This window comes from Capra hircus, chromosome 10 (assembly GCF_001704415.2).
Source record: "Capra hircus breed San Clemente chromosome 10, ASM170441v1, whole genome shotgun sequence".
Classification (NCBI taxonomy): Eukaryota; Metazoa; Chordata; class Mammalia; order Artiodactyla; family Bovidae; genus Capra; species Capra hircus.
This window is the reverse complement of record NC_030817.1, coordinates 100,182,208-100,192,705: the sequence shown is the minus strand read 5'-3', so window position 1 is coordinate 100,192,705 and position 10,498 is coordinate 100,182,208. Positions and strand designations below refer to the sequence as shown.

General features: G+C 46.3%; 1 protein-coding gene across 1 annotated transcript in view; it reads left to right on the top strand.

Annotated features, from left to right (window-relative positions):
• REEP5 (receptor accessory protein 5) overlaps window positions 3,641-10,498 on the top strand; it is a 48,695-nt gene continuing 41,837 nt past the window's right edge. The window contains exons 1-2 of the mRNA XM_018053749.1: window positions 3,641-3,860; window positions 4,520-4,613. Coding sequence (XP_017909238.1) covers window positions 3,743-3,860; window positions 4,520-4,613 — 212 coding nt within the window. The 5' untranslated portion in view covers window positions 3,641-3,742. The remainder of the gene's footprint in view (window positions 3,861-4,519; window positions 4,614-10,498) is intronic.

Below are 10,498 nucleotides of genomic sequence, written 5' to 3'. Positions count from 1 at the left end.
AAGCCAGATGGCCAGGATCAGGTGTTGGTAGAGCTGGTTTCCTTTGAGATCTATGAGAGCAGGCTGGCTTCTCCCCACGTGTCTTCACCTTGTCTCTCCTCTGTCCATGTCTGTCTCTATCTCATCCAAATTTCCTCTTTTTATAAGTACAGCAGTCATACTGGATTGCTCACCCAGATAAACTCATCTTAACTTACTACCTCTATAAAGATCCTACCTCCAAATGAGAAGGAGATTATCACTCCAGCTTATCTTTTTTGAAGACACTATCTGACCCATATCAGCAGTACATTGGATGAATCACAAGCTGGAATCAAGGGAGAAATATCAACAACCTCAGATATGCAGATGATACCGTCACTCCAAATCTTTGTTGTGAGAGACAAAAACCAAGGAACAATACCACTCTAATAATGGCAGAAAGTGAAGATAAACTAAAGAGTCTCTTAATGAGGGTGAAAGAGGAGAGTGATAAAGCTGGCTGAAATCTCAAAAAACTAAGATTATGGCATCCAGTCCCATCACTTTATGGCAAATAGAAGAGGAAGAAATGGAAGTAGCAACAGAGTTTATTTTTTTGAGCTCCAAATCACTTCTGATGGTGACTGTAGCCATGAAATTAAAGGATGCTTGTTCCTTGGAAGAAAAACTGACAAACCAGACAGCACCTTAAAAAGCAGAGACATCACTTTGCTGACAAAGGTCTGTGTAGTCAAAGCTATGGTTTTTCCAGTAGTCATGTACTGTTATGAGAATTGGTCCATAAAGAAAGCTGAGGGCTGAAGAATTGATGTTCTATAATTGGGGTGCTGGGGAAGACTCTTGAGAGTCCCTTGCACTGCAAGGAGATCAAACCAGGCAATGCTAAAGGAAATCAACCCTGACTATTCATTGGAAGGACTGATGCTGAAACTCCATTGCTTTGGCCACCTGATGCAAAGAGATGACTCATTAGAAAAGACCCTGATGTTAGGAAAGATCTATGGCAAAAGGAGAAGGGGGCAGCAGAGGATGAGATGATTAGATGGCATCACTGACTCAATGGATATGAGTTGAGCAAAGTCTGGGAGATAGCAAAGGACAGGAAAGCCTGGTGTGCTACAGTTCATGGAGTCCCAGAGTCAGAGACACTTCAGGAACTGAGCTACTACAGCAGCAACACATTGAGGGTAAGAGTCCTGTCTGAATTCTAGCTCTGACGTTTATCAATTTTGAGACTTTGGTATGCCTTATTTCCCTCCTTTAAATGAGGATAAAATAGTATCTACCCCATGCTGTCACAAGAATTATGTGAATCCGTGCATGAAACACTTAGAATACTTATTAGCACAATGAATGTTAGGTATTCATTAATTCAACACATTGTTACTGAACACCTATTAAGTATTAGGCACTATTCTAGGTGTCTGAGATACAGACATAAAGAAAACAGCCCAAAATACCCCCTTTTGTGGATCTCATATTTGAGTGGGGAAAGAAAAAAAAAAAAACAGAAAGTAGAACATATAGAATATCAGAGAGTAGTCAGTGTTGTAGAACAAAAAAACAAAAGCAAGACAGGTTAGAGAGTGTTAGGGCTGCAATTCTGGATCAGAGGAGACCTTATAGATTCGTCATTTGAGCAAGGACCTGATGAATGGGAGAAGACAGCTAAGTGCTTATCTGGAGGGTTTAGGTAGAGAAGGGCTTCCCCACTTCAGCACTACTGACACTTGGGGCTGGATTTTTCTTTTTTGGAGGCCTGACCTGTGCATTGCAGGATGTTTAGCGGCATCCTTCCTAGATGCTATTTGCAATTGAGTAGCATTGGCCACCCTAGTTGTGACCACCTGTCTTACAAGCCAAGATGTCTCCAGACATTGTCACATGTCCTGGGGGGACAGAATCACTGCTGGTTGAGGACCACTGAGGTAGAAGGAAAGTGAGAGCCCCGGGGCGGGAGTGTGCTCAGCTTGTTTGAGGCACAGCTAGGAAGCACAAGAGATGAGATCAGAAGGGAGAAGGATGAACCACACACATACTACCTGTAACTTTGAGGCCATTCTTTCCATCGGCGGAAACTGCTGGAGAGTTAAGAGCAAAAAGACAGCACAACTTGACCCGCAATTTAGAAAGACCCAGTTAGCTGCCACACTGAGAATTGTCCATAGGTAGAAAGACAGAAATGGACACCTCAGCAGGGTGATAATCACAGTAATCCTATTATATATTTACTTTTTGTTTGTTTAATTTGGTCACTGATTTGGCTGGGTAGTGATGGGACTAGTGAGAGAACTGAGCTAAGATCTGGGGAAGAAAAGAGAAAGGCGAATTAGCATAAAAGAAAAAGCCTAAGAGTGGGCAAGTGGAAGGCAAGACTGTAAAGTCAGTTTGAAAGAGGGTGAAGAGAGAATGTTGGGGGCCGGTGAATGCTATCCTAAGGAGTCGCAGCTCTGGTCTGCAAGGGATGGGGAGCCTTTGAAGCTTAAGCAACAAGGAAAACTCTGCAGCAGGATACAGATCACAGGAGTCAGAAAGACTACTTTCAAAGGGAGTGGCTCCCACGGTGAAGCATCTGCCCGCAGTGAGGGTTCGATTCCTGGGTCGGGAAAGTCCCCTAGAGAAGGAAATGGCAATCCACTCCAGCACTCTTGCCTGAAAAATCCCATGGACGGAGGAGCCTGATAGGCTACAGTCCATGGGGTCGCAAAGAGTCGGACATGACTGAGCGATTTCACTTCACTTCACTTCCTTTATTAACAAGGGCGAGCCATAATAAGAGCTTATATTTAGGTGGATGAAGAGCAGGAGCCGGACCTTCTGAAGGAAGAAAAACGAAGTCCTTCCTGCCCTAATAAGACTTGGAGCTATTTTCTCCAGAGTAAGTTTGCTTCTAGGCAAGAACGGGGCTTCCCTGATGGCTCAAGAGTTTAATCCTCGAGTCAGGAAGATCCCTTGGAGTAGGAAATCACAACTCACTCCGGTATTCTTGCCTGGGAAATTCCTGTGCACAGAGGAGCCTGGCGGGCTACAGTCCGTAGCGTCGCAAAGAGTCGGACAATGACTGAGCGACTAGGCAACCACAAGGCAAGCAAACGTTACTATCTCTGAGGCTAGAAACATTTCCGTGGTATCGGAGATCAAGCGAATGCCAAGCCCCCGATGAAATGGTTTAAGTCGTGCAGTGCTTTTCTTGGAAATGGTGTCCCCAGAGTAGGGTTGTCTTGTTTCAAGGGTCTTTTCAAAAAGGCTATTACCTGTAAAGTAAGAAAAGCTATGCCAAAAAAAAAAAATAAAAGAAAAGCTATGCCGAGTACCGGCCATGAAAGAAAAAGCAAGTCTGCAGTCAAACGGTTCTTGGGGGATGGTCGTGCATTTCCATTTTTAAGTGGAAAATGTGTTCGTAGATTTAACACAGCAGTGTAGGTCCATCAGACCAGTCCCCCTACTTTGTAGGTGGCAGCAACAAGGCCGCCTGCCTCCACGTTCCTTCTGTCCTTCTGTCCAGTCCGATTTCTGAACGGGGCTCACTCAGTTAACAGAGGTGGCGGCGGAGGGCGGCCGCGGGGCAGGGAGCCGCGGGCGCGGGGCCGCCGCCCAGGGTGTGGCAGCGAGAGGGGCGGGCGGCGGGCGGGGCCGGAGCGGCGCTGCGCAGAACCGCCGGGGCCGCGTCAGTCGCCCGCCCCGCCGCCCCGCGCAGTCACCCCGCTCTGCAGCCACCGGCACCAGGAACTGCGCCGAGCGGAGCGCGACGGTCCCCGCCATGTCTGCAGCCATGAGGCAGAGGTTCGACCAGTTCCTTCACCAGAAGAACTGTATGACTGACCTCCTGGCCAAGATCGAGGCCAAGACCGGCGTGAACCGGAGCTTCATCGCGCTCGGTGAGTGCAGGGCCGGCGCCCGCGGGGTCCTGCTCCGCCTGGCCCGGGGCAGCTGTCTCATCCGCGGCCGCGCAGGCCCGCGGAGACCGCGGGGTCGGTGACAGATGGGGGCGAGCGGCGGGCCCCTTCGGGGACGGGACTGGCTGCCTGGCCAGGCCAGAGCCGGCCGGTGAAGGGGCGCCCGCGGCGCCGGGCGCGGGGACCGCTGGCGCTGACGTGTCTGCCCCGCGGCCGGACGCCAAGCGCAGTGGCGGGGCGCAGGGCTGGCGCGGAGCGGCGCGGCCCCTGCGGGAGGGCGCGCGGAGCCCGCGGCGGAACGCCGGGTACCTCCAGGCTCGGGGCCCGGGAGCGGCGTCCCCGCGGGAGCGGAGGGGCTGCGGGCCGGCCCGGGACTCCCGACTTCTCCGGACCCTCGGGAAAGGAAAGAAACGGCTCCTCCAGCTGGTGTGCCCCTCGAGGGGAGGATGGTGGAAGGAAGGGCACAAATAGGGGGCCTGCCGGCTATCCTCAGACCCGAGGCGAAGCCCTGCGAAGGCGCTGGCCCTGCCGTGGCGCGGTTTGTTTTTCTCCATCGCCTCGAACGAGCCCAGCCGTACGCTGTGGGCGGGGGCTGCGGCTGCAGTGTGCCGCCCGACCCACTTCTGTCCTCGTGTCTCCAGGTGTCATCGGCCTGCTGGCTTTGTACCTGGTGTTCGGTTATGGAGCCTCTCTCCTCTGCAACCTGATAGGATTTGGTTACCCAGCCTACGTCTCGTAAGTGACTCCCCCAGCAAATGTCCCTTCCTCCCCTTCCCCCATCCAAAGTGGTCCCAGTTCCATCACATCCCCATTTTCCTGGAAGAGTGGTCAAAGGACCAGAGAGGAGTAACTCACCGCTTAAGGTTACACATTTTAGAGGCTTAACTTGACATCTGATCTGATGACTAGCCAAAATGTATGTTTCATCAGCTTATAGTGGCAGGGTGTGTGCCTTCTAACAGCTCCAGAAATGAAAGGTATAACAAAGTGGACCTTTACTTTTGGGGAGATCTCACCGGGTACAGAGAGTGGATTATTGTTGTATTAGTTGCTAAGTCATGTCTGGTTCTTCGCAACCCCATGGACTGTAGCCCACCAGGCTCCTCCTCCATGGGATTCTCCAGGCAAGAATACTGGAGTGGGTTGCCATTTCCTTCTCCAGGGGATCTTCCCCTACCAGCGACGGCACCCACCTCTTCTTCACTGGCAGGCAAAGTCTTTACCATTGAGCCTCCAGGGAAACTCGGAGAGAGAGTAGATTCCTTCTCCCTAATATTTATTTAAATGTTCATTGCACCTTATATTTATGTACACTAGTAAAACCCCATCAGTTAGAGCTTCCTTAATTCAGATTTACTCTACAGTGTGTTTAAAAATATTGTCCAATTTCATTTTTTTCCCATTCATTGAAATAGGAATTATTCTTCCCCTTAAATGAATTTTGTTTTACTCTACAGCTGTTCCTGAGAACTCTGATGGGTTTTACTTTCATTGAGTTGGTCTCTACAACTTTCCTTAACCATAAGGATAAAAATAAAGGAAAAAACTTTCAGCTGGAAGACTAAGACACCAATAACACATGATTACACCTTTGTCTATCATAGACCTGGCTAGAATTTAATATGTGACTAGAAAGTGGAAATGTGTTTTAGGAAAATGTTAGTTCTGACTTGAACAGTGAAATCAAAATTACCTAAGTAGTAGTTACTGAATTAGTCAGGTACAGACACTTAGTGGCTCCAGAAAATCTAGCTACAGATAGGCTACTACTTGGTGTGAATTTGGAGATCCTCCCCAGCATTGGAGAAGGAAATGGCAACCCACTCAAGTGTTCTTGCCTGGAGAATCCCGTGGACAGAGGAGCCTGGTGGGCTGCCATCTGTGGGGTTGCACAGAGTCAGACACAACTGAAATGACTTAGCAGCAGCAGCAGCAGCAGCCCCACCATTGTCTGCTAAAGTACCACAAATATTGTTTGTGTATGCCAAACGGTGAAGACCGACCAGAAAAACTGGATTGACTTTCAGGTCAATGAAAAAGTTGCCTCCTGTGCATGCTCAGTTGAGTCCTGCTCTTTGTGGCCCCATGGGCTGTAGCCCGCCAGCCTCCTCTATCCATGGAATTTTTCCAGGCAAGGATACTGGAAAGGCTTGCCATTTCTTCCTCCAGGGGATCTTCCCAACTTAGGGACCAAACGCATATCTCTGGGGAGCCCTTTTGTAAGGTTTATAAAAGCTGCTTGAGTTGTTTTAAACTAGCAGAGACTATGGCTCTTTAAAAATACCACAGAGCTTAAAAAATGTTGTCTCCACATCAGTGCCGTTCGATGTATGTTCTGTGAGAACCATAACCTTGTCTGCTGGTGAGATGAGATCATTGGTATAGGCTTTAGAAAAGTAAAGATCTGTTTCTCAGTAGGGTGTGTAGGCCTGTGTATGTGGAAGTGGATGTGACTAAAGGCAAACGGAGCTTGGACAAGCTTTTCCTTGGCCTACTGGATTAATCCGAGCCATTTTAAAAGTCATATTTTAAAGTAATTTCAAGTGACTCAATTTCAGTTTTATCATTTGTTTAAAGTCATTTTTTTATTCATTTTCTACATAGTCCATTGAGAATTATTGGCTCTTTTTATTTAGAAGAAACTAAATGTTCCTGTTTATTGCTAGGAATTCTTTGAAATGGTAGACATGATCATATTTCTGAGGTAAGTGGGCTTTATATATTTTAGAATTTCTCTATTCATCAGGTAGACACACTTTATTTTCTTTTCTATCTGAGTACTCTGAGGCAAAGTGACATTTGTATACATTTTAATAGGAATGATGAGTATTAGAAATCTAATAAAGGGGTTTTAATGACTTAAATAAAAATTCAGGGACTAATTGATAAGTACCTACATCTATTACTATTTATTCATAGGATGTTTCCTTTTGGTAGACCCAACTCTTACTTTTAAAATGAACATTGTTGGTCAGTCACTAAATTGGTGTATGACTCTTTGTGACCCCGTGGACTACAGCACGTCAGGCTTCCTTGTCCTTCACTATCTCACAGAATTTGCTCGAAGTCATGTTCATTGAGTTGGTGACGCCATCAAACCATCTCATCCTCTATCACCTCCTTCTCTTCCTGCCTTCAATCTTTCCTGGCTCTAGGGTCTTTTCCAATGAGTCAGCTCTTTGCCTCAGGTGGCCAAAGTATTGGAGCTTCAGCATCAGTCCTTCCAGTGAATATTCAGGGTTGATTTCCTTTAGGATTGACTGATTTGAACTTGCTGTCTAAGGGACTCTCATTTAAAATGAATACAGGATTGTGTTCATTAAGTGAAGGTTGGTCTCTGTGGGTGCTTAGATTTTTCCCTAAAACAGTGCTTTTCAGCCTTGACTGCCCACTGGAAGTATCTCAGGAGCCTTAAAAATTACTGATTCCTAGCCCCTGCCCCTGAAGATTATGATGTAATTACTCTCAGATGCAACCTGGGTTTTGGAATTATTAAAGGAGTCTCATTTTTAAAGGTCATGCTGAGAAGCCCCAGTATAAAGCAGCAGCGTAGCTTGTGCTTATTATACTTGAAGAGGGGGATTGAAGGGGTGGAAGAATGGCCTGCAGACCCTGGGGAGGGTCTAGAGGCCCACCTGGCCTCTGCTTTGTGAAAGAGATTCAAGGAGACGTGGGATTGTATGCACAGTAAAGCATACAGACCCTCAGTTAGGAAACATTTCAGGCAGTCACTGTTCCATTAGCCTAATGAAGTCTATTCATTGCTTAAGCAATGTGACGGTATAACTGTCAGAAAGAAAGTCCTTGAAAATGGTGTAATGAGTAGCACCTCAATCAGCGTTACTTAAGATGTGATCTGCCATCACTCTAATTGTTCTTGTCTGTTGGAATTCTTGCCAGCCAGAGTGTTTTGTTTTGTTTTGTTTTTAAATACAGGCTCATCTAGTAATATTAAGCAAACACCAAATGCTATCCATGCACCATGGCAGCATCTCAGATACACAGGGACTAAGGTGGACATACTCCCCATCTGTGCTCGGAGGGACTACAGAGTAAACCGCAATAAATAGTAAAATAGTGACCGTGTCCTCCACAGAGCACCCGCAGGGAGCTGGGGGAGAGGTTAACAGGAGGGGCCCCCTGGAGATAACTCATCTGAACTGCTATTGGAGTTAAGACTTGATGGATGGGAAGGTGCCAGCGGAGAGCAGACCCTGGAGGAGGAAGCAATGTGCACCAGGCCCTGGAGGCACTGGTGCACTGGGAGCTCTGAGAGCGAAGAGGGGCGGAGGAGGGCCAGGCATGGCTACTGGCTGACACATCCAGTGTGCAGTTTATTTCGGGTAGTTGTGGGGAACTTGCATGTTTTCTGACTGCCTTGGATGGGTTCAAGATAAGAGGTGACGTGAAGATTTACATTCTCAAGGTCATTCTGGCTGCTGTGATCTCTGGAAGGAATTGGTGATCTCACCAAACTATTGCTAACCCCTTTCTTTCTCACCTTACCGTGTTCACTCCTGCCGCTTCATCTCCTTGGGCCATCAGATTGTGCTATTTAATGGTCCCTGTTGGGTGGCCAACAATGGTCAAGCTTGGTTGACCAAGAGGCTGCAGGGTGCAGAAATAAAATTTGGCAAACGTATTTGTCTTCTCAGCTTTTCTCATGACTCACTACCTTGGGAAATCTGTGGGTGGGGCTGAGGTGCCCCTGGCTTCCTGCCAGGTCTTGGCGGTGTATTGGAGCCAAAGACAGCTAGAGGCCTGGCCAGTCCTCCAGGCAGCAGAACCAGCTTGTTATCAGGAGGCCCCTTCCTACTGGTTACTCTTATTTTCTGTGCAGATAATTTCCCTTTGAGAGCAGGACCTTTATCCTCTTCCTCTATGTTTCCAGACTTTTTGGCCCCCCTATATAGGCAGTTTGAAATGTCATCCAGCCTTCTCATTATCAAGAGCTGTTGACAGAAAGACTTCAATCTCCCTACTTCCTTCTATTACTGATACGAGAAAGCAGACTACTGGATAGTCATAGGAAACTTTATTACCACAGTGGACCTGCCCCGCCCCCATTTTTTGCTGAGATAGAAGTCTCACGCAACCCTTTTAAAGTATACAAATTTAGCGGTTAGTATATTTATAAAGTTTTGCAACCATCACAACTACCTATTTCTAGAATGGGTTCATCACCCCAAAAGGAAACCCTCCACCTCTTAGCAGTCATCCCTCATTTCTTCTACACTCCAGTCCTCAGCAATCACCAGCCTGCTTTCTGTCTGTATGGATTTGCCTGTTCTGGACATTTCATACAAACCGAATCATATCTTTTGTGGCTGTTTGTTTCTGGGGTGGCCCTGCATTTATTAACAAGTCTTTCTGAGAGACCTCTTAGGAGTGTATACTATGCTGAAGCATCAAAGTTGGAGCTGAGACCCAAGATAACCTCCTCCCAGTAGTCCTGGAATGTGGTGGCTGTTCTTGACTCTGCTGTTTTATTCAAGTGGAATAGGAGGGAAAGCCTAATGGCTTTGTCTTCTGTTTTTGTCTTTGTCCTGAAGATAAGGGAAAGGAGGAAGGCTTGCTTTCTGTACAACCCAGCAAACTTTTTGCTTGAAATTCTATTAAAACATCTATTACTTTTCCTCTTTTTTATTTAATATTTTTGTTAAGGATCAGGTGGCCACCTTCCTGGGACTATCAGAGTTGGGCCTTAGCGATCAAACGGGTAGTCTGATCATCAACACTTTTCAAAAGATCCCGGGACAGAGAGAGTTTAGAAGGTTTTCCAAGGTCACACAGAGGCTAGGCTTGGTCTGGAGCCCTCAGTTAAGTGCACAGGAATGTGAAAGCACATTCAGGCATATTTTAGCACCATGCTTGAGAAGATAATAGATGCTCTGAGTCCAGCATTTTAATGTCTATATTTAATCTGATGTTTGGCAACATTTTTCAAATCTCATACCCACTCTGGTGATGTGTCATTTTACCTTCTGTGTGTCCTCACCAGCCCGATTGAAGCTTTTGTCATCAGTACAAGGAGTGTTACTGCTTTTAGCTCTTTGTGGGGCTGTTGAATAACTGTGTGACACTTAATTTAATAAACACTGAAATATCTCTGTTTAAGTGCTTTACAAATATAGCTCATTTAATCCTCATGACAGCCCTGTGATATAAGTATTACAATCATTCCTGTTTTACAGATGAGGAAACAGAGAAACAGAAGTAATTTGATTATGGTCTCACAACAGTGGATGATTAAACTGATATTTTAGCCTAGGGAGTCTGGCCGCAGAGTCCATATTTTAAACTTCTGTTATATTGCTTCCCATATGGCTCTTTAAGTGTCCCACAGATGCCAGAACTTTCCATAGGGATGAAAATTAATTGTTGATATAACTTTTTCTTTATCCATTTGACATTGTCAATGCAAATGCATCAACTTCATGCAGTATGTTTCTCAAGGTACTGCTGTTCCAAATCATATCTGCACACAGTAATTTGCAGTGTTTTATACCTGTTGATTAGAATATATTACTAACAAGTTCTTTCTCTTGTCCGATGTGATGTAGCATTGATTTATGATGGCAGCACTATACATCGTTATATGCAGAGACCTCTATTTTAAC